General features: G+C 57.2%; 1 protein-coding gene across 2 annotated transcripts in view; it reads right to left on the bottom strand.

Moving 5' to 3' along the window:
* Positions 1-524: 524 nt before the first annotated feature.
* The window catches only part of PRKCB (protein kinase C beta), a 128,286-nt gene continuing 101,549 nt past the window's right edge, over positions 525-27,261 (bottom strand). The window contains exons 10-17 of one of the 2 annotated variants that reach the window (XM_068147029.1): positions 25,353-25,526; positions 22,825-22,916; positions 21,759-21,821; positions 20,865-21,003; positions 15,541-15,621; positions 15,165-15,272; positions 14,109-14,249; positions 525-840 (exon numbers count right to left, since the gene is read on the bottom strand). In XM_068147029.1, coding sequence (XP_068003130.1) covers positions 688-840; positions 14,109-14,249; positions 15,165-15,272; positions 15,541-15,621; positions 20,865-21,003; positions 21,759-21,821; positions 22,825-22,916; positions 25,353-25,526 — 951 coding nt within the window. In that variant the 3' untranslated portion in view covers positions 525-687. Of the gene's footprint in view, positions 841-8,045; positions 8,612-14,108; positions 14,250-15,164; positions 15,273-15,540; positions 15,622-20,864; positions 21,004-21,758; positions 21,822-22,824; positions 22,917-25,352; positions 25,527-27,261 lie in introns of those variants that run through there. The other variant, XM_068147028.1, reaches the window with a different exon arrangement.

The following is a 27,261-nucleotide window of genomic DNA, read 5'->3' as shown; positions in this document are numbered from 1 at the left end:
TGCCCAGGGCCACATCGACTCTGATCTTCCATCAGGGAGTGGTAGGGGTTGGAAGGGACCTCCGGTGACCATCCAATCCAACCCCCCTGCCAAAGCAGGGTCACCCAGGGCAGGGCACACAGGAACACATCCAGATGGGTCCTGAGAGTCCCCAGAGAAGAAGACTCCGCAACCTCTCTGGGCAGCCTGCTCCAGGGCTCTGTACCCTTCACAGCAAAGAAGTTTCTCCTCGTGCTGAGGAGGAGCCTCCTGGGTTCCAGCTTGTACCCCCTGCCCCTTGTCCTATCACTGGGCACCACTGAAAGGAGCCTGGCACCTCCATCCTGACACCCACCCCTCAGGTATTTACAGACACCGATCAGGTCCCCTCCCAGCCTCCTCTTCTCCAGACTAAACAGCCTCAGGCTCCAGGGCCAGGCCCTCACCCCCATCCCTGGGCAGCCTGTTCCAGTCACCACCGAAGCAAGATGCCCTAGAAGCACAACCACCTCTTCCCCGGACCCCCGCTCCCACCCCCCCCCCCCCAAGCCACACCTCCAGCGAGGGGAACCAAGCTAGCGAGTGACACAGACGTGGGCAGGCTCCTACAGAAGCAGTGGGGGATGTGTGTCTGCACTGCTAACCCCGGAAGACTACTGTCGGTAATGTACAGAGGAGATGCGGCGCTCGGGAGGGCGAGGCAGGGCTCTACACGTTAATGACGAACTCGGGGTTGGTGTAGGAGAATCCTGCAAACTCGTTCTGGTCCAAGTTCATGATGAAGAGTTTGTCCGTGGGGGTCAGCTCCACCGGCTGCCGGGTGAACTCCTTGTCGAAGTTGGAGGTGTCCCGTTTGTCCTTCTGTTGGCGGGGAGAGCAGAGAGTTAAGAGGGGACCGGCGGCGAGCCCCGGCCGGGGAAGCGGCGCCGCAGCGCTGCCAGCGCCCGCGGGGGCACGGCCGGCAGAGCTCTGCTGTCCCCAAGGCAGCTGTGGTGTCCACAGGGCAGCTCTGCCAGCCCCCGGGACAGTTCTGCCAGCCCCTGGGGCAGCTCTGCCATCCCCCAGGCCAGCTCTGCCAGCCCCCGGGACAGTTCTGCTAGCCCCTGGGGCAGCTCTGCCAGCCCCCAGGGCAGCTCTGCAATGCCAAGCGCAGCTCTGCCAGCCCCCAGGCCAACTCTGCAATGCCCAGGGCAGCTCTGCCAGACCCCAGGCCAGCTCTGCCAGCCCCAAGGCCAACTCTGCAATGCCCAGGCCAGCTCTGCCAGCTCCAAGGCCAGCTCTGCAATGCCCAGGGCAGCTCTGCCAGCCCCAAGGCCAGCTCTGCAATGCCCAGGGCTGCTCTGCCAGCTCCAAGGCCAGCTCTGCAATGCCCAGGGCAGCTCTGCCAGCCCCAAGGCCAACTCTGCAATGCCCAGGCCAGCTCTGCCAGCTCCAAGGCCAGCTCTGCAATGCCCAGGGCAGCTCTGCCAGCCCCAAGGCCAGCTCTGCAATGCCCAGGGCTGCTCTGCCAGCTCCAAGGCCAGCTCTGCAATGCCCAGGGCAGCTCTGCCAGCCCCAAGGCCAACTCTGCAATGCCCAGGCCAGCTCTGCCAGCTCCAAGGCCAGCTCTGCAATGCCCAGGGCAGCTCTGCCAGCCCCAAGGCCAGCTCTGCAATGCCCAGGGCTGCTCTGCCAGCCCTCAGAAGAACACTTTGTCCCCCAAGCACCATGGCCAGCACTGAAGATTTCCATCCTGGTTTCTACAGCTGCTGCAGACAAGGGGCACACCCCCCAGGCACGAGCAGCAACAGAAAGGCCCCCACCACTTCAGACAACACCACAGCACCAGTTTGACACCTTCAAGCACACAACCAGAGAGGAAGGGGACAGGAATGGAGAGCACAGAGCATCAGGAAGGGCTGTGGTGGTCCCAGGCTGAGAATCCTTCCTCTCCTGGCAGCTGCAAGAGAGACTGAGAGAGCAGCTGCCCAGCATGCAAACCCCCTGACTGCAAAGAGAGGCTGGCAGCACAGGGCAGCCTGCAGGAAGCCTCAGAATGGAAACAGCTTTGCAGAAAGCCACCAGCTGTAGGAGCTCCTCTGGCGTTAAGCTTGAGGGGTTTAGATTCTGCCACCACACGGCAGGGTTAGGGGAGGGGAGGGTGGTGCTGCTGCTCCAGGGGGGTGTGCAGAAAACACACAGCAGTGCAGAACCTGAGGGGAAAGAAAATCCCACCCCTGCAACCTCTGATCAGCCTCAGTTCCTCAGAACAATTTGGCAGCTGCAAGCCAGAATAAAAGAAGGAAAGAAAAGGCAGTTAGTGTCTGGATCACAGAGGGTAACCTGCTTGTGGGAGGGCAGAGCCCTTCCACCAGGGACATTTTATGGATGGCCCAGGCACGGCCCAGGTCAGGCCTGTTCTGGCTGGGGGGTTTATGGTGCCTCAGCTCAGAGGGGAACCAGACCCCCAAAGATACAACAGAAGCACCCAGGAGCCTCCACCAGCACAGAACACCCAGCAGGTGCTCTGCTGGGGCAGAGCCAGCAGCACCTTCACACCTCAAGCAGGACAGAATGTGGCCAGATGGAGCCAGGCCCTCCCTGCCCTTCTCCTGCCAGTCCAGGTGCATCACATCACATCTGCAGCTGGATTGAGACTCTGGAGATGAGCCCAAACACCAGCAGTGGGACAGGGCTTCCATGGCTGCTTGGAGACTCCACTTGCTGCAGGAGGGATCCACTGGGATGGCTTCAGCCTTGGGGGAAGCAGCAGAGAGCAGTGAGCCAAGGCTGGCTGAGAGGAGATGAGGTGGGAATACAAATGGGGCTGGAGCTCAAGGACCAACGAGAGGAGAGCCAGGAGAAGAGTCAGGATGTGGCAGCAAGCCAGTGAGGCTTTGTGCAGCAGTGGTGCTCAGCACACAGGTGTCCCAGCCTGTCCCCAAGCAGGAGCTGGGTCTCTGCCTTCAGTCTTGGGCCAGTGACACTTGGAGCTGGCACAGTCCCACAGAGAAGGAAGAAGAGGTGGGTCTGGGGGCAGCAGTGAGGAAGGACAGAGAGGGTGAAGGAACCCTCTTCAGGTGCAGAGTTCTGGCAGGCAAAGGGTGAAGTGGCTGAAACAGAAGCGTGAGCCCACCTCGAGGGATGGCAGAGTCCTCCTGGGATGAGAGGAGCTGGTGTGGAGCAGAGGCACAGCTCTTTGCTGGCAGAGGACCTTCTGAAGTGGTTCCACAGGTCTTGCAGCCCCAGCACATGCAGGAAGGAGCTGATGGTGCCACCAGGCTCTTGCCCCAGTCTCAGAGGGATCCTGAGCTGACCAAAAGGTTTCTGAAGTCCACATCCATCCAGACCAATGTGCTCCAAGTCAACACCACCCCACCAAGCCAGGAGCTCCTCCCAAGCTGGAATGCTGTGGGATGCTGCAAAGGGGAATGAACATCCACATCTGCTATGGTGCCAGCCTGCTTCCCAGCCCTTGGGAGTGGCCTCTGGTGCTGGGACAAGAGAGGGAGGCTGCTCAGCCCGGGACCCACAGGTGAGGCAAACCTCCTGCTGCTTTTCTGGCAGCAACAAGCTCTGGCCCAGGCTGGGATGTGCCTGGGAGAGGGCTGGGGTTGCCCAGCAGCACCAGGAGAGCCCAGCTACCAGTGCAGCAGAGTGGAGTTTGCTGGGTTCTTACCTCGAGGTTGGCTTGGAATGGGGTGGCAGTTTGGCCTCTGTCAAGGATGGTGACGAGCCCATGAGTGGGTAGGGGACAGCTACATGAATCTGGTGAGCAGGGAGAGGGGAAGGCAGGGAAAGTCAAGGCTGAAAATGCCTCCAGCAAAGGGGCATGATGAGCATGAGTGGGACTGGGAGCTCCTGCGTGCCCAGGGCAGCTTGGACGTGTCTGCTCCAGAACAGTTTGTGCCTGGACCACAGGGCTGGGAATCCTCCCTGGGCACTGCCCCTTCCTGGAGGCAGAGCTCTTGGGGGGGATCCTGGGGAGCATCTCCAGCTGATGCCCTCAGTGCCACTGTTGGGTGCCTTCCAGAGCAATCCTGCAGCCCAGAGGGTGTCCAGGGGAGAAGGGAAAATCTGGATGTGCTTGGGAGGGAGGTTCAGAGGGACCTGGGATCCCTCTTGAGCTGCAGCTCCTGGGAGAGCCCACAGCAGCCCTGAGCCCCCAGCACCTGTGGCATTCCCGCCGCAGCCTCCTGGCACCCAGAGCACGCGCCGCCGCTGTCTCCATCCAAGGCATCTGGGAGTCCCCGAGCACAGAGCTCTGCTGGCTTCCTGGGAGGTGTCCTGATGCCCCACAGCATCCATGCTCTGAGGGACGGCAGAGAGAAGCTCCTTGCCCCGGCCACGCTGGAGGGAACGGCTGGCTGGGAGGCAGGAGGTGGTGCAGGGGCTGATGGTTGCTCCAGGCTTGGGAGATGCCTTCAGTCACACCTTGGGGCTTGGGCCCTGGCTCCAGTGGTGCTGCAGGAGGCTGTGCTGAGATGTAGGATGCTGCCTGCACTCCTGCCTGTGCCTCTGCTTGTGCTGCTGCCTGCATCCCCTGCCCATACCAGTGCTGTGCTGCTGCCTGCATCCCCTGCCCATACCAGTGCTGTGTTGCTGCCTGCACCCCTGCCCATACCAGTGCTGTGTTGCTGCCTGCACCCCTGCCCATACCAGTGCTGTGCTGCTGCCTGCACCCCCTGCCCAAACCAGTGCTGTGCTGCTGCCTGCATCCCCTGCCCATACCAGTGCTGTGCTGCTGCCTGCATCCCCTGCCCAAACCAGTGCTGTGCTGCTGCCTGCACCCCCTGCCCATACCAGTGCTGTGCTGCTGCCTGCACCCCCTGCCCAAACCAGTGCTGTGCTGCTGCCTGCACCCCCTGCCCATACCAGTGCTGTGCTGCTGCCTGCATCCCCTGCCCATACCAGTGCTGTGCTGCTGCCTGCATCCCCTGCCCAAACCAGTGCTGTGCTGCTGCCTGCATCCCCTGCCCAAACCAGTGCTGTGCTGCTGCCTGCATCCCCTGCCCATACCAGTGCTGTGCTGCTGCCTGCACTGCTGCCTGCATCCCCTGCCCAAACCAGTGCTGTGCTGCTGCCTGCATCCCCTGCCCAAACCAGTGCTGTGCTGCTGCCTGCATCCCCTGCCCATACCAGTGCTGTGCTGCTGCCTGCACTGCTGCCTGCATCCCCTGCCCAAACCAGTGCTGCACTGCTGCCTGCATCCCCTACCCAAACCAGTGCTGCACTGCTGCCTGCACCCCCTGCCCATACCAGTGCTGTGCTGCTGCCTGCACTGCTGCCTGCACCCCCTGCCCAAACCAGTGCTGTGATGCTGCCTGCACTGCTGCCTGCATCCCCTGCCCAAACCAGTGCTGTGCTGCTGCCTGCACTGCTGTCTCCATCCCCTGCCCATACCAGTGCTGTGCTGCTGCCTGCACTGCTGCCTGCATCCCCAGCCCAAACCAGTGCTGTGCTGCTGCCTGCACTGCTGCCTGCATCCCCAGCCCAAACCAGTGCTGTGCTGCTGCCTGCACTGCTGCCTGCACCCCTGCCCATACCAGTGCTGTGCTGCTGCCTGCACCCCCTGCCCATACCAGTGCTGTGCTGCTGCCTGCACTGCTGCCTGCATCCCCTGCCCATACCAGTGCTGTGCTGCTGCCTGCACTGCTGCCTGCATCCCCTGCCCAAACCAGTGCTGTGCTGCTGCCTGCACTGCTGCCTGCACCCCTGCCCATACCAGTGCTGTGCTGCTGCCTGCACTGCTGCCTGCACCCCTGCCCATACCAGTGCTGTGCTGCTGCCTGCACCCCCTGCCCATACCAGTGCTGTGCTGCTGCCTGCATCCCCTGCCCATACCAGTGCTGTGCTGCTGCCTGCATCCCCTGCCCATACCAGTGCTGTGTTGCTGCCTGCACCCCCTGCCCAAACCAGTGCTGTGCTGCTGCCTGCATCCCCTGCCCATACCAGTGCTGTGTTGCTGCCTGCATCCCCTGCCCAAACCAGTGCTGTGCTGCTGCCTGCACTGCTGCCTGCATCCCCTGCCCAAACCAGTGCTGCACTGCTGCCTGCACCCCCTGCCCATACCAGTGCTGTGCTGCTGCCTGCATCCCCTGCCCATACCAGTGCTGTGCTGCTGCCTGCATCCCCTGCCCAAACCAGTGCTGTGCTGCTGCCTGCACTGCTGCCTGCACCCCCTGCCCATACCAGTGCTGTGCTGCTGCCTGCACTGCTGCCTGCATCCCCTGCCCAAACCAGTGCTGCACTGCTGCCTGCATCCCCTACCCAAACCAGTGCTGCACTGCTGCCTGCACCCCCTGCCCATACCAGTGCTGTGCTGCTGCCTGCACTGCTGCCTGCATCCCCTGCCCAAACCAGTGCTGTGCTGCTGCCTGCACTGCTGCCTGCATCCCCTGCCCATACCAGTGCTGTGCTGCTGCCTGCACTGCTGCCTGCATCCCCAGCCCAAACCAGTGCTGTGCTGCTGCCTGCACTGCTGCCTGCACCCCTGCCCATACCAGTGCTGTGCTGCTGCCTGCACTGCTGCCTGCATCCCCTGCCCATACCAGTGCTGTGCTGCTGCCTGCACTGCTGCCTGCATCCCCTGCCCAAACCAGTGCTGTGCTGCTGCCTGCACTGCTGCCTGCACCCCTGCCCATACCAGTGCTGTGCTGCTGCCTGCACTGCTGCCTGCACCCCTGCCCATACCAGTGCTGTGCTGCTGCCTGCACTGCTGCCTGCACCCCTGCCCATACCAGTGCTGTGCTGCTGCCTGCACCCCCTGCCCATACCAGTGCTGTGCTGCTGCCTGCACCCCTGCCCATACCAGTGCTGTGCTGCTGCCTGCACCCCCTGCCCATACCAGTGCTGTGCTGCTGCCTGCATCCCCTGCCCATACCAGTGCTGTGCTGCTGCCTGCACCCCCTGCCCATACCAGTGCTGTGCTGCTGCCTGCATCCCCTGCCCATATCAGTGCTGTGCTGCTGCCTGCACTGCTGCCTGCATCCCCTGCCCATACCAGTGCTGCGCTGCTGCCTGCATCCCCTGCCCATACCTGTGCTGTACTGCTGCTTGCACTCCTGCCTGCATTGCTACCTGCACTGCTGCCTGCAGCACACCCTCAGGCAGCTGCAGCAGCATCTCCCAGCCCTGGGCACACTGCAGGCCTGAGTCCCAGAGCTCACCTCTGAGCACAGGGCTGCAGAGCCTGGTGTCACTGGCACACAGGTGCAGGTTCCTTTGGGGTCATTTCTCATTTTTGTTTATTTTATAATCAGTATTGAGGACAAAACTCAACAACCCCCAAACCCAACCCCCAAACCAACCTAAAATCACCCCAGCAATGGCACAGTACAGAGCAGATCCACAGCCAACAGCCCACAGCCACCTGCAGGGCAGCACCGAAGGAAGCTGCAGGGCTCTGAACGTCCCAGGAGAAACTCAGCTCTCCTGGAACCATTCTTCTTTGATGCCAGCAACCAAGCTTGGGCCAGTTGAACATCCAGTGGCAGAAAGTAGGACTAGAAGTGGAAAGAAGTTTCTTTGCAAGCTTCAGGACCAGAACTCACCACGCTGTTCAAGGCTCAACAGCATCCCGAGGGCGCTCACCCCATTTTTGACACATTGAAAGCACAGGCAACAAACTCAACACATTCCTTTGGCATTTGAAAAGAAGAGAGAAAGCTTTGCTCTGGAAACTGAGGGGATGTGCTGTGCACTAAGGTGACCACGGACTTGGAAGCATCTGCAGCAGCTCCATCAAACTTTCCAGCTGGATATGGTTTGGAACTTGGAAACTGCACCATCAGGAGAAAGCTTTGCAAGCGGACAGGAGTTTATCCCTGACGGTTCCTCACTGCTGCTGAAGGCCCTGGGAACTGCCCCTGCCCAAAGCTGCTCATGGGTGAGGCCATGAAGGTGAAGGCTGCTGTGGTGGGCAGAGAACAGAGGTGTGGAAGGGGCCAGAAGTGGCTTTTCAGCTCTGTGGGGTCACTGCTCAGGTCTGGGGGGAGCCGAGAAGCTGAGCCAGCAGGGAGAGGCTTTGGTAAAAACTCTTCCTTGCCATTGAGGCTAACCATGAACTGTTCACCATGACTAAAAAGGCCAGAATATCAAATATTCTTATTCTAATAGACCAAGCCTATTGCATCAAAGGACTGGAACAGGAAGAGCAGGAAGCAAATCCCATGCTGCAGAGGTTCCTCCTCATCATCCCAGCTCAGCCCTCTCCCCTTCACCTCTGCTTGCGCAACGAACTCTCCCCCCTCTCCTTCAGATGCCATGGAAGCACATTTTCAGTGCCTCCAGCACATCACCCACCCTTCAGGCACACCCCACAGTCCTCTGAAGACAGCTCTGGCTCTGGAACACGGTCACTCTAGTAGCAGGGCTAAAGAAACAGAACAACACCCAACCACGAACGCAAGGTTTGCGACGGGAAACGTCACCACGGCAGCAGCTGGGACCGGAGGGGGGAGAGGTGCAGGGAGGACATCTACCCCAAGTGACTTTAGCTCTTGGCTTCAGGTTTAAAAAACTCAGAGTTAACAAAGGTAAATCCTTCGAATTCTGACTGGTCAATGTTGCTGATGACTTCCTGGTCAGGAGGTGTGAGGACAGGTGGATGGCGAGTGAAAAACCGGTCGAAGTTCTCAGCATTGCGGCCACACTATGAGAGGGGAAGAGAAGAACCATGGTGGGGTGGAGAAAGCAGCCTGGGGAGGGGGCTGCAGCCACCCACCCAGCCTCAACACAAGGGGGAAACAGCTGGCAGCTGGCTTAGGCTGAGGGGATGGCTGGAGATCAGCAGAAGCCTCCAGGCGCTGCAGGAGAGGGATGGGAAGGGATGGGATGGGATGGGATGGGATGGGATGGGATGGGATGGGATGGGATGGGATGGGATGGGATGGGATGGGATGGGATGGGAGCAGTCACCTGCTGTGTTTTCCCCTGCCTGCACACAGCATTGTTCTTTAGAATCATAGAATCAATTGTTTCAGTTGGAAATTACCTCTAGGATTGAGTCCAACCATCAACCCACCACCACCACAGCCACTAAACCCTGTCCCCAAGTGCCAGGGCCACACATTTCTTGAACACCTCCAGGGATGGGGACTCCACCACCTTCCTGGGCAGCCTGTTCCAATCCCTGACCATCCTTGCAGCAAAGCAATTCTTCTTCATCTCCAGCCTAACCCTCCCCTGGCACAATTCCAGGCCATTTCCTCCCCTTCTATCAGCTGATACCAGGGAGAAGAAACCAACCCCTACCTGGCTCCAACCTCCTCTCAGGGAGTTGCAATGAGGTCTCCCCTCAGCCTCCTCTTCTCTAGTCTAAACACTCTCAGTTCCTTCAGCTGCTCCTCACCAGCCCTGTTCTCCTGACCCTTCACCACCTTCATTACCCTTCTCTGGACCTGCTCCAGCTCTTCAATGTCATTCTTGGAGTAAGGAGCCCCAAACTGAACACAGTACTCAAGGGCTTTCTCTCTGCCTACACCACACACACAGCAGCTTCTTCTGAATGACTCCTGGGCCTTCACCCCCCCAGTCACCCAAAACTCCAAACCAAACAAGGTGAACACAGTGCAGAGCAGGTCACCAGGTGGGTACCCAAAATGAGCCTTGAGCTGGGAGGTTTTTTTCTGCTGTTGGACCCTAGCTTTCATCTCTCTCCTATGACCAAAGCCAGCTTGCTGCCCACCATACTGAAAACATCAGCTGAATAATCAGAGGAGACTCTCAGAGCAAGGTTTCAGAGGAGCCTGAGGCTGCCAGAGCAGCTCCTGACTCCACTATGAGAGGAGATCATAGAATCCTGGAATGGTTTGGGTTGGAAAGGACTTTGGAGATCATCTACTGCAACCTCCCTGCCATGGGCAGGGACAGCTTCCACTAGATCAGGATGCTCAAGTCCTCATCCAGCCTGGCCTGGAACACCCTTAGGGAGGAGGCATCCACAGCCTCCCTCAACAGCCTATTCCAGAGTCCCACTACCCTTGTGCTAAGGAACTTCTCCCTAAGATCCAGTCTAACCCTGCTCTCCCTCAGCTTCAAACCAGTCCCAGGTGTGAGCTTGACACATCCACCACCTCCCCCCAGCATGCTCCTGCCCACTGGTGGTCTCCTCAATCCCTAACCCTCATTTCCTTTGGGAATTTCCTCTGCCAACATCTGAGCTCACCTCCTAAAGGTTGAAACCAAGGCTAGAGAACAGCCCATGGAGGAGAAGTGGAGTTCTGGCACCCCCAGCTCCAGGAATGGCATCTCAATATTAATTAATTCAATGCAGTTAAGGGGGGAAAATTAATTTATGCCATTAACAATTATTAGATTAAAAGCAGCTCCTACAAGCAGGGTCCTGTTGTGAGCAATCCCCTGCTCTGCTCTGTGATTTCACTGCCTGCCAAATGAGGAGACTTTGCAAATCACCAGGCTGCATGGAAAGTAAAGGAGTAATTAGAAAGCCAAAACAGTAATTATCTCCATGTGAGCAGAGAAAGCAGGCACTGGAGCTCCACTTCCCCAGCTAGCTGCAGCCCCACCAAAGGATTGTTCTGCAGCAGCCAGATCAGGGAGCAGCCAAGCAGAGCCCCGTGTCAGAGCTGCTGAGGTTCTGCAGAGCCCAAGACAATCCAGCCCCTGGTCTGTCTCATTAGCATCTCTGTGATAAAGGTTAATCAAGCACAGGGCAGGAGGCAAGACAGGAGCTCCCAGGGCTATATTTGCAGCTCTGGGTACGTGACACCCCAGGCAGGCTGAGGAACCACTCTGCTGCCGGTGGAAAATGGTGCAGGATGCTGGGCTGCTGCTCCTTCCCCGTTCCTGGGGAGGTGCAGAGAGCCCCTCACTGTCTGCAGAGAGCCCCCCACTATCTGCAGAGAGCCCCTCACTGTCTGCAGAGAGCCCCTCACTGTCTGCAGAGACATCACAGCATCATGGAATTGTTTTGGCTAGGAGAGACCTTTAAGATCACAGAGTCCAACCCTTACCCCAGCGCTGCCAGGTCACCACTAAACCATAGCCCTAAGCACCACATCTCCACAGCTTTGAAACCCCTCCAGGGATGGGGACTCCACCACTGCCCTGGGCAGCCTGAGCCAGGCCTTGACAACCCTTTTGGGGAAGAAATTGTTCCTCATGTCCAGCCTAAACCCACCCTGGAGCAGCCTGAGGCCATTTCATCTTATCCATCATATAGAAATGTGGCCCAAACCTGTGGGTGCTCCAGAAGAGATGCTTCTGTGGGGAGTGGGTGCTGGTGGGGACCACCCTCTGGGGAGAGGTGTGGGGAGCTGCCCACCCACCTGCTCTCCACCAGGGCCTTCCCAGTGCCTCTCCTGCACCCATCCAGCAATGAGAAGCGAGAATGAGTGACTCCTCCTGAGCAGCAGGAGTTGTGCATGTGATGCTGAGGACATCTTGGACCTGGCTCTGCTCATCCCAACCCGAGCTGGTGGGCAGATGCTGAGCCCACCATTCCATATTTTGGAAGAACTCATTTATTGTTCCATGGCAGGGAAGTCTGGCAGGCAACCACTGCAACCTTATCTTCAGAGAGGCCAATTGAAAAGAGAAAAGCAGGGATGGGGTGGGGGTGGGATATGGATAAAGAAGATTACAGGCAAGGTAAAGAGCCAGGCTGGCACAAACACTATCTCCAGGAGCACTCCAGCCCCTCTGTGCCCAGCTGAAGGTCAGGATCAGTAAGCAGCATCTCTCCTCCTGACCCACCCAAGCCCATCACAAAGGTTCCCAAGCCTGGATTTCCATCCCCGTGCTGCTCCGAGCTGTGCTCCCAGCTGGCACCCAAGCAGCTGAAGCACTGCTGCTGAAATATCAGCTATCAGCAGGTACCTGAGTTGTCTTAATCCTATTTAAATCCTCAGTCTACTGCTCCTACCTTCTGCTAATCTCCCTCTGCTATCAAACAACTTGTCCCCAGCAGCAGCCGCCGGGTGACACGCGACAGACGGCAGCTCCCCATCCCCTCTCGCAGGGCTGGCATCAAAGGGATGTTTCAGGAAATCAAGACAGTGAAAGCAGGACAAAATTTGCACATTTTTAAAACATCAAGCCAGGAGGAAAGCACTTCTGACAGAACTGAGTCGGTTTTGACTGGAAAACACCAGGCACCAGCACAAAGCCACAGCCCAGGGCAGCCAGCAGCCCCGGAGCTGCCCAGGGAGAGGGGACAGACGTGGAGCAGGGACACGGCCACAGCTTCACTGGCAAACAAACACAGAGGGGCAAAGGGCTGGGGTTTGGGATTCCAGGAGAAATGGGCAAGCCCCTCAAAGCCCCAGCTCAGCCCTCCCAAGGGTCCTCTGCAGCAGCAACCCCCCAGCACCGGAGCCCACAGCCCTCGTGTCTCAGTGTCCTCTGCACAAACATCAGAGCCAACAGGCCCCAGACACTTCTACACTGCTGCACCTCCACAGCCCTCTGAAACTCTTCCTGCATGGTCTGGTGGAGACCCCACTCCTGCCAAGAGGAAGGACAGCAGGAGCCAGCTGGACCTCCGTGCCAACCCACCACAGGACCACAGACTTGTTTCAGTTGGAAGAGACCTCTGAGACTCCAACCATCAACCCAGCACCACCAGGGCCACCACACCATGTCCTGAAGAGCCATGTCCATGCATGTCTTGAACACCTCCAGGGATGGTGACTCCACCATGAGCAAGCCCATCCAGTCCAATCCCCTGCAGTCAGGAGGGACATCCCCAACTAGAGCAGGTTGCTCAGAGCCCCAACCAACCTGACCTGCAATGGTTCCAGGGACAGGGCTTCTCCCACCTCTCTGGGCAATAGAGAATTCCAGGGGGATACCCCTGTCCTTGAGTCTGCATGGTCACTGCTGCCTGTGAGTCCTCAGGTCACTGACCTGGAGCACCCCAACATGCTCAGGGTCATACCAAGAAGCCCAACCACCACAGGCTCCAGGCTTCAGCATGAAGCTCTGTGGCTTCCTATGGCTCTGCCTCAGTCCACCCCCGGCACAAGCACTGCATGGACAGATGTCACTGCAAAGATGCTGGACCAAGGAGCAGTCAAGCCAAGGCTCCACCTTCATGACAAAGACCTCTGAGATGAGTGCTGCCTCCAGGCCATGGTGCTGCTGGCAGCTCAGCTCACCCTGCTCCCAGCTCACACAGCATCTCCTTGCTTAGCAGAGCCGGTCTCACAGCAAGGCAGCCAGCCAGGTTCTCCTTGCTGTGGAGCTCCTCTCTGCCCACATGTGAGCCAGGCTCCAGCCTTCCACCACTTCACCTTGGAGAGAAGCAGACCCCAGTGTAGACATAAAGCTTGGATGAAACCAATGAGAGAGACCTGTTCAGCTTGAGAAGAAAGGAGGAACAGAGAGAAGGGAATCCAGGAGCTGCTGTTGGGTGAGACACTGCTCCACTGCCAGCTTGGGCAGACCCCAGTGTGGAAACAAAGCTTGGATGAAACCAATGAGAGAGACCTGTTCAGCTTGAGAAGAAAGGATAGGATAGGATAGGATAGGATAGGATAGGATAGGATAGGATAGGATAGGATAGGATAGAATAGAATAGAATAGAATAGAATAGAATAGAATAGAATAGAATAGAATAGAATAGAATAGAATTAACCAGGTTGGAAGAGACCTTCAAGATCATCATGTCCAACCTATTATCCAACACCACCTAATCAACTCAACCATGGCACCAAGCACCCTATCAAGTCTCCTCCTGAACACCTCCAATGGTGGTGACTCCACCACAGAGAGGACAGAGAAGGGAATTCAGGAGCTAAGCTTGTGGAGCTTCTACCCCTGCAAGTCAGAGCTAGCCAAGGCAGCTGAGGGTGCTCCTTCCACAGCAGCAGCCTGGCACTTCCAGAGCGGAGATGTGATGAGAATCACAGAATTTCAGGGGCTGGAAGGGCTCATCCAGTCCAACCCCCCTGCCAGAGGAGCATCACCTACACCAGGTTACACAGGAAGGCATCCCGATGAGTTTTGAATACCTCCAGGGAGGGAGACTCCCCAACTCCCCCCCGGGCAGCCTGCTCCAGCCGGGCAGCAGCCCCCTGGCGGTGCCGCCGCGTCCCCAGCCCTGCCGCAGCGCCGGCGGGAGCGGGGCCGGAGGGAGCGGGGCCGGCGGGAGGGAGGGAGGGGGCGGGGAGCAGAGGCACACTTACAGCCTTGGGCTTGAAGGGCGGCTGGATCTCCTTGCGCTCCAGCTTGTCCCAGTCGATGTAGCGGAAGAAGGCGTGCTCCTTGATGTCCCGCTCCCCCTCGGGGCCGCAGCCCAGCCGCTTCGCTGGGTGCTTGGTCATCAGCTGGGGGAGGAGCGACAGTCAGAGGGGCACAGGAGCCTTTGGCTTGAGAGACACCAAAGAGATCTTTGGGATAATCGAGTCCAACCCTTGCCCCAGGACACCACCGAGCCGTGGCCCTCAGCACTATCAACCGGCGGCAGAACAAGAGGACACAGTCTCAAGCTGTGCCAGGGGAGGCCACACCTTGAGTCCTGTGTCCAGTTCTGGGCCCCTCAGTTTAGGAAAGGTGTTGAGATGCTGGAAGGTGTCCAGAGAAGGGCAACAAAGCTGGGGAGAAAAGCCCCTCCACTGTTCTGCCCCAGTGAGGACACATTTGGAGTCCTGGGTCCAGTTCTGGGGTTCCCAGTTCAAGAGAGACAGGGAACTACTGAAGAGAGTCCAGCAAAGGCTCCAAAGATGCTGAGGGGCCTGGAGCATCTCTGTGGGGAGGAAAAGCTGAGAGCCCTGGGGCTGTGGAGCCTGGAGAAGAGCAGCCCCAGAGGGGATCTGATCAGTGCTCAGCAAGAGCTAAAGGCTGGGGGTGCAAGAGGCTGGGGCCAGGCTCTTGTCAGGGGTGCCCAGGGACAGGACAAGGGCCAGCAGGCACAAACTGGAACCCAGGAGGTTCCATCTGAACAGGAAGAGAAACTTGTTTGATGTGAGGGTGTTGGAGCCCTGGAGCAGGCTGCCCAGAGAGGTTGTGGAGTCTCTGTCTGGAGAGCTTCCAACCCCTCCTGGCCACTGTGATCCTGGGCAGGCTGCTGTGGGTGCCCTGCTTGAGCAGGAGGAGCTGGACTGGATGGTCTCCAGGAGTCCTTTCCAACCCCACCATGCTGGGCTTCTGTGAGGAGAAGCAAGGAAACCTTGGACCCCCCCAAACTGTGCCCAGCAGCTCCACTTCTCCCCTCCTTCCCAAAGCCCAAGGGCAGCCCTTACCCCTTTGCAGATTGCCACTGCCTCCTTGGACATGGACTTGGGGTAGGCTACGTTGTGCTCCATGATAGACTGGAAGAGCTCATCTTCATCTTCTCCTTCAAAGGGAGCCTACAGCAAAGCAGACAGAGGGTCAGAGGCATGTCTTGGGCTTTGAGCTTCTGTTTGCTCCTGTGGTCCTCAGCCATTGGATCAGCCACAGCCCTGCCACGACTCCTGGTTCTGCATCTCCACCCCCAGGGCTGCATCCACAGCTTCACCTCCAGCCCTGAGGAGATGAAGCCCCACAGTGTGGCAGCAGCAGAGCAAATCACAGGGCAGCAGGTGCTCACAGTGGAATCTCACAGAGTCTCAGAGGAATCAATTAAAACTCAATTACCTGGCCAGCCAGCATCTCATAGAGCAGGACTCCAAATGCCCACCAGTCCACAGACTTCCCATAGGGCTGATAAGCAATGATCTGGAAACAAGACAAGCAGCAGCATTACATCCCCCATGGGAACCTGGTGGCACAATGCAAGCTCACTTCAGGCTGCAGTCCAGGTCAAAAAGGACCAGGTTACTGTGAGACCACTTCCTGAAGGGTGGGAGATTGCAGTCAGCAAGAGAGCACTCCACAGGCAACAGCTTCAGCAATGGTCAAGGACCAGCAGCCCTCAGATGGGCACTGAACATGAAAATGGCATCATGAAAAGGGCCAATGGCATCCTGGCCTGCATCAGGAGCAGTGTGGCCAGCAGGAGCAGGGAGGTCATTCTGCCCCTGTGCTCAGCACTGGTTAGGCCACACCTTGAGTCCTGTGTCCAGTTCTGGGCCCCTCAGGTTAGGAAAGATGTTGAGGTGCAGGAAGGTGTCCAGAGAAGAGCAACAAAAGCTGGGGAGGGGTCTGGAGCACAGCCCTGTGAGGAGAGGCTGAGGGAGCTGGGGTTGCTTAGCCTGGAGAAGAGGAGGCTCAGGGGAGACCTTCTTGCTCTCTACAGCTACCTGAAGGGAGGTCATAACCAGGAGGGGATTGGTCTCTTCTCCCAGGCAAGCAGCACCAGAACAAGAGGACACAGTCTCAGGCTGTGCCAGGGGAGGTTTAGGCTGGAGGTTAGGAAGAAATTCTACACAGAGAGAGTGATTGGCCATTGGAATGTGCTACCCAGGGAGGTGGTGGAGTCACCATCCCTGGAGGTGTTTAGGAAGAGACTGGATGGGGTGCTTGGTGCCATGGCTTAGTTGATTAGATGGTGTTGGGTGCTAGGTTGGACTTGATGATCTTGAAGGTCTCTTCCAACCTGGTTAATTCTATTCTATTCTATTCTATTCTATTCTATTCTATTCTATTCTATTCTATTCTATTCTATTCTATTCTATTCTATTCTATTCCTTTCCACTCCATTCCATTCCATTCCATTCCACTCCATTCCATTCCATTCTTCAACACCCAGAACATTTGCTGTGATTTGAGACAACAGATTCAGCCTGATTCAGCCACGACTTCAGCATGCTGGTTGTGCTCTCCCAGGCTGGTCACAGCCCAGCAGGTTGGAGCAGCAGCAGGAGCTGCTCTTTTTCACCCCAGTGGACTTTGGTTTGGGTTTTTTTTTGCCTGTTGACTGTAGTTTGAAGCAAGAGTCTGACCCTCCATGGATAGTGCCTAGCCCCTAAAACCAGACTGACAGCACATGGGTGGTCAAAGCCCTCCACATGCCAGCTGTGGTGGTTTGAGCCTTAACTGTGGCTTAAAAGCTCAGATGGGGGCAAGGCTGAGAATCCCTCCCCTCTTTCCCCCCTCCTCTTCCCCAGTAGAGAGGGGGGGAGTGGGACAGACCAAGTCATTTTCCCAGTGGGGAAAACACCCTCCAGGGAGGGCAAAAACTCTCACAAGCCCTCCCCCCCTGTTTTCAGGATGGGCTTAGCCCACCACATCAGCCTGACACTGTTTCCTGCTACTGACCTGGCCAGGCTGGAGAGCTGGGCAAGGGAACCTCATGAGGTTCAAAATGGACAAGTGTAGAGTCCTGCAACCCTGCCTCCCCAGAGCAACTGACCTCAGCTGGCTGTGCTGGTTTGGGGTACCTACAGCTGAGCCCCACTAGCAAGACCTCATGTACAAGACCAAGACCTGATGGAGAAACATTTCCAGGCCTGGAAGGCTCCCACAACACTTCCCATGGCCTCTCTGCTGCTTGGTTCTCTGTCCTTTGGTTCAGGGGTGCAGTGGGATGCTAGGTTTGCACCTTTGGCCAGGGGCTGCTGCCCAAAGGTAGCCCACTCCATTCCTTCTCTTCATGCCAGGGGTCCCCAAACCCTGCATCCCAGCCAGGGAAGGGGAGCAGTGACAGCTCCAACCCAGGGACCACAGGAGGAGCTGGGCTCCCACAGGCCCCTTTCTGCTTTGAAGGGTCCTTCCAGCTCTGGTTTCTTCACTGGGTTGCCGTTGATGTGCCTCACCTCAGCACTTGGGGTCTGACAGCCTCAGGCTTTGCCATTTACTACATGAGGCAAAGCAACAACAACAACAACGTGATTTATTCATCCTGCTGACAGAGTCCTGTGCTGCAGAGCCTGGCCTTGTGCTGCAGAGTCCAGGGCTGTGCTGCAGAGTCCAGGTCCTTCACTGCAGAGTCAGGTCCTTCACTGCAGAGTCCAGGTCTGAGCTGCAGAGTCCAGGTCTGAGCTGCAGAGTCCAGGTCTGAGCTGCAGAGTCCAGGCTGAGCTGCAGAGCCTAGTCTTGGGCTGCAGAGTCCAGGGCTGTGCTGCAGAGTCCAGGGCTGTGCTGCAGAGTGCAGGGCTGTGCTGCAGAGTGCAGGGCTGAGCTACAGAGCCTGGTCTTGTGCTGCAGAGTCCAGGGCTGTGCTGCAGAGTCCAGGTCTGAGCTGCAGAGCCTGGCCTTGTGCTGCAGAGTCCAGGGCTGTGCTTCAGAGTCCAGGTCTGAGCTGCAGAGTCCAGGCCTGAGCTGCAGAGTCCAGGTCTGTGCTGCAGAGTCAGGTCCTTCACTGCAGAGTCCAGGGCTGAGCTGCAGAGTCCAGGGCTGAGCTGCAGAGTCAGGTCCTTCACTGCAGAGTCCAGGCTGAGCTACAGTCAGGTCCTTCACTGCAGAGTCCAGGCTGAGCTGCAGTCAGGTCCTTCACTGCAGAGTCCAGGCTGAGCTGCAGTCAGGTCATGTGCTGCAGTCCTGCTTTCCAGCACAAGTGCAAATCCTGTGCTGCTCACAGAATACCTTCAGCAGCCCAGCCCAGAGGTCTGTTCCTGCCTTCCTGCCCCTGTTCTTGTCAAGGCTGCAGTTCTACAGCTCCCACCAATGCCTGCAACCTCAAGAGCCTGGTGTTCAGCCAAAGGCTTCCAGTGGACACTGGACCTCCACAGTGTCCAGCAGAGTCTGGCCATGAGGTACATCAAGAGGTACATCAGGTGCTGCCATCCCACCTGAGAAGAGATGAGCTCCATGATTACAGAAAAAGACCAATGGCAGTCTCCTCTTCTGCCCTGGTGCTGGTCCAGCCACACATCCAAACAGTGTGACACAACCCTGACAGTGTCCTCCAGCCAGGCCTTTCAGCTCTGGAATGCCTTGACCCAGTGCCCTTGAAGTTGCTCCTCCTTGTTGTGCAGCTCTGGGAGGTGTAGGTGTGAGCTGTCCACACACAAAGGCCTTGGGAAGAGAGCAGTGCTCGAAGGAGATGCTCAGAGAGGAGCAGTCCCTGCCAAGTGAGGTTGCTGACTGCACCTTGGGGAAGGTCAAAGCCCAGCAGCTGAGGAACATGTTGTGTTCAGAGGCAGTCACACGTGCAGGGTCAGAACCTGTCACCTTGGCACACAGAGCCCTGCCTCAGACCACAAGAAGCCCTTAAAGTGGGTCAGGCAGACCACAGGACATCCTTAGCCTGGAGACATGCTGGCTTGAGAGCACTGCAGCTTCCTAACAGCAGGCAGCAGGGGCCACCAGAAGGGCCCTGGAGCAGAGCCACACACAGAGACCTTGGCTGTGCCATGGGCTTTGGCCACCCTGCAGGAGACCATGCCAGGACCACATCCCACTTGGGCTGTTTACAACGCAGGGGATGTGTCCCTTGGCTCCTGGAGGGCTTTGCTACTGTCATGAGCTGCATCCTAATTTCCCACTTTCTGTTTGTTTTTTTGGGGGGGGGGGGAATAAATCAGAGCAAGAAGAAAATAAGAGCTGGAGAGACTGCTGAGGCAAACACAGAGAGAAGTGGTCACTTGTCCTGCTTTGGAGGAGGATTAATCACACACAGCAATGAGCCATGCACCAGCAGAAGCCCTAATATCCATCTTGGTGGGATCAGGATCTCCAGCATACATTTAAATGAATCATTAAAGACCTCCCTGGCTGCAGCCAAACACAGGCTGCTTCGTGTGCAGGCACTTCCATGTCCTAGCACAGAATCTCACTCTCTCTCTCCCTCTCTCTCTCTCTCCAGGATTTAAATGAATAAATATGAACCTCATCACTCCAAATTCAGCAGAGAAGGTTCCAGAAGGATATTTTCATGTTGAAGGAGCAGAGATTTAGGAACAGTTAGTGTTGGGTAATAGATTGGGGGCTTAGCCTGCAGAAGAGGAGGCTCAGGGGAGACCTTCTTGCTGTCTACAACTACCTGAAGGGAGGTTGTAGCCAGGTGGGGATTGGTCTCTTCTGCCAGGCAAGCAGCACCAGAACAAGAGGACACAGTCTCAAGCTGTGCAGGGGGAAGTTCAGGCTGGAGGTGAGGAGAAAGTTCTTCCCAGAGAGAGTTGTTGGCCATTGGAATGTGCTGCCCAGGGAGGTGGTGGAGTCCCCATCCCTGGAGGTGTTCAGGAGGAGACTGGATGGGGTGCTTGGTGCCATGGGTTAGTTGATCAGATGGTGTTGGGTGACAGGTTGGACTGGATGATCTCAAAGGTCTCTTCCAACCTGGTTAATTCTATTCTATTCTATTCTATTCTATTCTATTCTATTCTATTCTATTCTATTCTATTCTATTCTATTCTATTCCATTCCATTCCATTCCATTCCATTCCATCCCATCCCATCCCATCCCATCCCATCCCATCCCATCCCATCCCATCCCATCAAACTGCACCAGGCTCACATCACAGAACCAATAACCAGATCCAAAGGCATTTTGGGCTGACCCAGAGCTGTGGGTGAGGAGTCTGTCCCCAACAGACACAAAGCCCTTTGCTGTATGTAGCAGGCTGGAGAGATCCCCACTTCCCATGGGAATATTATCCACTCCCTAATCCCATTTCTCCCACTGCTCATGTTGTGCTGGCAGCAGCTGTCACACAGTGATGCCAAAGCTGAGCTCCTGGGCTCATCTTTTCCAGGAGCAGGGAAGCATGTGAGGAGCAGCCCTGGGTGGGTTTAAACTTGCCAAGGATGGACAGGCACGGTGACAGCAGTGTCACAGGCATGGATAAATCACCCAGAGAGGGAACAGACTGCAGGGAGAGCAGCAGGGAGGAGGAGCTGTGCTGGAGGCACAGCAGGAAGTGCCACCAGGGGAGCAGCTCCAGCACTGCTGCTCCCTTAATGACAGCCCTTGGGGGGACAAGGGATGGACAGAGCTGAGGGGGTGAAGCTCCCATGTTGCTGGTGAACTCACTCCTGTTCCTGATCCCCTCAGGAAGCTGCACAAAGCAAGGTCACCCCATGGAAAAGAGCATCAGACAGGCTGCCTGATGTCTGTGCAGCATCTCCACACCCCCTACCTCAGGTGCAATGTAGTCTGGGGTGCCACAGAAGGTCTTGGTGGTCACCCCATCCCAGATGTTCTCCTTGCACATGCCAAAGTCAGCGATCTTGATGTGCCCCTCACTGTCCAGCATCACATTGTCCAGCTTCAGGTCTCTGCAAGGAGAAAGCAAAACCCCATGACACAAAGACCACCTGTGAAGTCACCCAGCAAGGACACCAGCTTCTCACCTCCAGGGTTCTCCTGGGAGTGAGCTCTGACTTTGGCTCCCACCCAGACCCTTTGTAGGACAACTTCTAGGGGAATGAGTGGGAGTAAGTCAGGGACCCCTCAGCATGAAGAGGGATCCATCAGGATGAAGGGTTTGTGCTCCTTTTAGTCCACAGGAGCACCATGCTGTGCAGGTCACTTGGTTTGCCAATGGTACCCTGGGGTCCATGAAGAAGAGTGTGGCCAGCAGGTTGAGAGAGGTTCTCCTTCCCCTCTGGTCTGCCCTGGTGAGACCACATCTGCAGTACTGGCTGCAGCTCTGGGCCCTCCAGTTCAAAAAGGACAGGGACTTGCTGGAGAGGGTACAGGAAAGGTGTTTGAAAGACCCCTGGGTGTGGTGCTGAAGGATGTGGTGCAGTGATGGTAGCTCAGCAGCAGTGGTGGGAGCATGAGCTCCGGTGAGGTTGGGCTTGATGGTCTCAAAGGTCTCTTCCAGCCTCAACAGTGCTAGGATCCCCTCAGAGCCCAGTGATGCTAGGAGGCTGCCAGCTGTGTGCTGGCTGAGTGGACCCAACAGGCAGCTGCCAGACCCCATCTGTGGGACCTTCAGAGAGCTGAGCCCCACGCCACAGGGCTGGGGGAGAGCTGGCTGGGGCTGGAGGCCTCGGGGGAAGGGAGGCAGGAGAACTTGCTCACCTACCGGTAAATGATGCCTTTGCTCTGCAGGAAGAAGAGCCCAATGGCAATTTCTGCTGCATAGAATCTGAAATGAGAGGAGGGAAAGGCAGAGGGCAATGAAAGGAGGTGAACCTCCCCAGCCCCATCACACTGAGGGTGAAGACAGCCACAACGTGAGACCCCCAGGCAAGTAGCAGGCAGTGACACAACTCCCTCTGCAGGCATCAGGCAGGGATGTGACCTTCCTGCTGGGGGCCAGCAGAGGACTCTCACTTCTTGTGACACAAGCTCTCATTAAGGAGAGCTGGAGTCTGGGGTACTGAGTGCTGGTAACGTGGCTGGGGAAGTCACTTGTCACCTCAGGGAGGCTGAGGAGGTAAGAGGCACTACCCCTGCTTTCTCCAGAGAACATTCTGGGTCTTGGAGGACTCTGCCTGGGTCACAGAACCATAGAATGCACTGGGTTGGAAGGGACCTTCAAAGGTCATCCAGTCCAAACCCCCTGCAGTCAGCAGGGACATCTGCAACTAGAGCATGTTGCTCAGAGTCCCATCAAGCCTGACCTTGAAGGTCCAAAACACCTCATCAAAGCCACTCAGGGGATCAAACCCACCTGAATTCTGCTCATTGGGGTTTTCTAATTAAGCATCTGAAAGCTCTGGAAACATAGCACAGGAGCAGGAGCCAAACCCCACCAGCTCATACTCAGCTTGGTAACCCCAGCAGAGGAGCCAAAGACTCACCATTCCTCTTACAGCCTGGGAAGGACACAAGGCAGGCCAGAGGTGTGCTGGCAGCAGAGCAGCTGGCAGCTCCCTGGGTGCTGCTGGTCCCTCCAGGAAGCCTCCAAACCTCCCTACCTGGTTCTTTTATGAGGCTCAATGATGTTACCTACCGAGGAGTGCAGCGCAGCCCAGTGCCGAGCTGCAGGCACCAGCACCCTTGGGCAGCAGGCACAGAACCATCCTGCACCTTCAAGCCCCTTCTGCCCTCCCTCTGGGCACCAAAAAGCCTGTGGCTTGAGCACCATGAGGAAGGGAGCCCAGCTATCACCCCTGGAGGTGCCAGGCCAGGGCTGCTGAACTTACACAGCGTGGGGCTCCTTAAACCTCCCGACCTGCTGGATCTGGTACATCAGGTCCCCACCGTTGACGTATTCCATCACGAAGTACAGGCGGTCCTGCAGGAGCAACACCACACACACTCAGCAGGGAGGCTGCAGGGGGGCAGCAGGAAGGACCAAGGCACCTGCCAGGGCTCTATTCTTCATGGCAAACATCACAGAATCAATAAGGTTGGAACAGACCTCAGAGATCATCAAGTCCAAACTCTCACCCAGCACCTCCTGACTGCTACACCATGGCACCAAGTGCCACATCCAGTCCCCTCCTGAACACCTCCAGGGATGGGGACTCCACCACCTCCCTGGGCAGCACATCCCAATGGCCAACAACTCTCTCTGGGAAGAACTTTCTCCTCGCCTCCAGCCTAAACCTCCCCTGGCACAGCTTGAGACTGTGTCCTCTTGTTCTGGTGCTGCTTGCCTGGCAGAAGAGACCAACCCCCACCTGGCTACAACCTCCCTTCAGGGAGTTGTGGACAGCAAGAAGGTCTCCCCTGAGCCTCCTCTTCTGCAGGCTAAGCAACCCCAGCTCCCTCAGCCTCTCCTCACAGGGCTGTGCTCCAGACCCCTCCCCAGCTTTGTTGCTCTTCTCTGGACACCTTCCAGCACCTCAACATCCTTCCTAACCTGAGGGGCCCAGAACTGGACACAGAACTCAAGGTGTGGCCTAACCAGTGCTGAGCACAGGGGCAGAATGACCTCCCTGCTCCTGCTGGCCACACTGTTCCTGATTCAGGCCAGGATGCCATTGGCCTTCTTGGCCACCTGGGCACACTGCTGGCTCATCCCTGCAATCTAAAACGTCCCAGGAACCCAAAACATCCCAGGAACCCAAAAGATATCCCTGGGCTTGCCCAAGCCCTGGAGCACAGAAGGGAAAACACAAAGGTTGGAGCCCTGCCAGAGCTTCAGCTCTGCAGTGTTCTGGAATAATTCATGACATTGCCCCTCATTTCCTGCTTAAGTCAATCATTAAATCCTTTCAGTTGGAGAAGATCCAAGAACATGAAGTCCAACCTTCAACCCAGCACCACCATGGCCATCAAACCCTGTCCCCAAGTGCCATGGCCACACATTGCTTGAACACCTCCAGGGATGGGGACTCCACCACCTCCCTGGGCAGCCTGTGCCAATCCTTGACCACTCTGGCAGCAAAGAAATTGTTCCTCACCTCCAACCTGCCCGGGGGGTTTATCACTAAACTTCCCCTGCTTTCAAGACAGCAAGGCCAAGGAGCCCAGAAGATGTGCAGATGTGTTACCATAGTAAGGGCTAGGGAGCATCTGGGGTCCTCAGCTCCTCCAGCCCAGGAGCAGCACAGCCTGGCCATGCACAGGTCACCCTGACAGCAGGGTGACCTCAGGAGAATCCAGTGTGGCACTGAGGAGGCAGTGAGGCCATCTGCAATGTGTTGCTGATGGGATGGAGGGGAGATTTCTGGCTTCTCAGCTGGTTAGGAGCTTCAGAGCAAACCCCTCTGTGACTGCCTCTGCCAAGGCACCAGTGCAGCTCAGCAGGAGGCATGGGGCCCAGCAAGTCACCTTCTGCAGTCACCACCACACCAGTCACCCTGACAGCCACTGGGGAGCAAAGCAGCTCTGTGCAGCTGCTGCCTAAATATATCCCTTGGCTGCAGGGAGGAAGGAGGTTGAGGAGATGGTCTCTTGAAGCAGCCAGCTGAGCTCCAAAAGCAGGAGCTGAGCTTTCCTCATTTGGGCAGAGAAGAGAATGCTTGGGAGGGGAAAAAACTGTGATGAATAAAGCAGGCAGATGGCTAGGCAGGCTGTGAGACAGGGATGGGCATGCAGAGCTGTCCTGGCTCTGGGCTGCAGGGTCTGAGCATGGAAAAGTCCTCTGCAGAGCCCTGCATGGAGCTGGCACCACAGCTCTCTCCTTGGGCAGCTCCTGGGGCTCCTTCCAACACCACCCTCCTGTTACAGCATCACAGACTCACAGAAAGGATCACACTGGAAAGGACCCTCAAAGGTCATGGTGCCTGCACCCCCTGCACTCAGCAGGGACACCTCCAACTGGATCAGGCTGCCCAGGGCCACATTGAGTCTGATCTTGAATGTCTCCAGGGACAGGGCCTCAAACCACCTCCCTGGGCAGCCTGCTCCAGTGTCTCACCACCTCACTGTGCAGATCTTCCTCCTGATGTCCAACCTAAACCCTGCTCCCCGAGGGTCCCTTCCAACCCAATGCAAACTGTGAAGCTGTGAATCATCAGAGAAGCTAAAATGTGTGACCAGAGCAGCAGGTGCTGCAGCTCCATCCACAGTGCTCCTGGGCTACCCTGCAGCCACCCCAAGAGACACTGGTCCTGCATAATTGGTGCCACTGGGGCCCTGGAAGAGGAGAGGTCACAAACTCAGCACTGAAGCCAAGTGCCTGAGATCCACTTTGCAATGCCTCAGGCTCTCCTTGCTCAACGTTCAGGGCCCACCCAGCAGCTGCCCTCTGCCCAGGGTCAGGTGTGGCACCAGCACTCACCATGGTCTGAAAGCAGGAGTGGAGCTGGGTCAGGAAGGGAGGCTTCCCAGAGAGAGCCAGGACACGTTTCTCCACCATGGTGCACTCCACATCATCATCCTGGATGACAACATCCTTCTTCAGGATCTTCACAGCATACAGCTCATCCGTGCCCTTCCTCTCAGCCAGCATCACCTGCAGGAGGAGAGCACAGGGATCTGCATTGCTCCATGGCCAGCAGTTCAAAGTCACAGCTTGCTCATCCTCCCAGGGCTCCCAGCAGAACCCTGAAGGGACATCTGTGGTGCAGAAAGCTGCCAGTGGTATTCCCAGGAGGGTGCAGGAGCCTCGAGTCTAACAAGTACCACATCTCCTTCCTGGCCACAGCATCACCTCGAGGAGCACAGCCCAAGGATCTCTGAGCCACAGATCTCCTGACCTAAGGGTCAAGCTCTGCTTTGGCACCCTCAGGGTGCAAACAGCACTGGAGGGAAGCAGCAGGAGCTTGAGCAGAGAGCCCATCCAATGATGAAGTGGCAGAGAGCCAGTAGCTAGGCACTGCCATGCAAGCAGCAGCCAGCTTTCCCCTGCTTCACACCCCCAACACACACTGATCAAAAGCCCAGCTCCTTGCTGCTCCATCACCCACCCAAAGCTGCTCTCACCCAGGGGAGTCCATCTCACCCCCATTTCAAACCAGCTTCACCCAGCTGCAGGCTGGTTTATCACAACACCTGGGCTGTGCTGCTTCTGCAAACCTCCCTTGCTAATCCCATGGGCCCCAGTGGGGATCCCCAGCCCCACCACCATGCTCCAGCAGCAAGAGCTGCCCCTCAGGCTGCTGGCAAAAGAAATGGGCTCTGAAAGCACCTTTGCTTCCCACTTCCCCTCCTCACACCCCTTCTCTGGAAATGAATTCCTGTTTATCTGAAAGAGGCTGCAGGAATCCCCCAGCCACGACAGGAGCAGCAGCTGGGGGGGGGGGGGGGGGTGGGAAGCAAATTAAAAGGAGCCAACATCCACAGGGTGGAACTGAGGAGCAGTTCAGAGCTTGGCAGCCTGGCAGAGGAGACACCAGTGGGTCTCACAGAGGACTTCTGAGGCAGGCTTTGTGTGGAGCCTGCAGCTCTGCCCCCCCTGATGACTCTGAGCCATTTCAGGTCATTGCCCCCATTTCTCCTCACTGCTTTTACAGGAGTTGAGATCCAGAGAGTCACCAAGCAGAGGTGCTAAGGAATGAGGCTGACTGGGAAGTGCTAAAAGCAGAGAGGCTTTGGCCACTGGAAGGTGGTGGAGAAAGAGGCCCCTGAGCCTGGAGAAGAGCAGCCCCAGAGGGGATCTGATCAATGCTCAGCAACAGCTAAAGGCTGGGGGGCAAGAGGCTGGGGCCAGGCTCTTGTCAGTGGTGCCCAGGGACAGGACAAGGGGCAACAGGCACAAACTGGAGCCCAGGAGGTTCCATCTGAACAGGAGGGGAAGCTTCTCTGGTGTGAGGGTGCTGGAGCCCTGGAACAGGCTGCCCAGGAACCAGAGCACAGGTTGTGGAGTCTCCTTGTGTGGAGAGTTCCCAGCCCCACCTGGCCATTGTGATCCTGGGCAAGCTGCTGTGGGTGCCCTGCTTTAGGAGAAGGGTGGAGTGGGTGATGTCCACAGATCCCCTCCAGCCCCCAGCATGCTGGGATTCTGAGTTGTGCTCTGCTCCCTGGGCATGTGAATTCTGTGGCTTTTTCCAAGCTGAACAAGCTCTGGGTCTCTCAGCTTCTCTTCTTAAGAGAGGAGAGTCAAGGGACCAAGTCCCTGCCCATGTGTGCCAGCTGCCAGCCCTTCTGCCACGTTGCATACCCAGAGAGGGGAGGGAAGCCTTCCACAGCTTGCAGATCATCATCACAGGGCATGAGAATTGTCTCACATTGCTCTGCAATCCAGAACA

The sequence above is a fragment of the Melanerpes formicivorus genome, unplaced genomic scaffold (assembly GCF_026170545.1).
Source record: "Melanerpes formicivorus ecotype bairdi unplaced genomic scaffold, bMelFor1.0.p_v2 SCAF_14, whole genome shotgun sequence".
NCBI lineage: Eukaryota > Metazoa > Chordata > Aves > Piciformes > Picidae > Melanerpes > Melanerpes formicivorus.
Note: the sequence above shows the minus strand (reverse complement) of the source record. Positions and strands in the feature narration are given on the sequence as shown.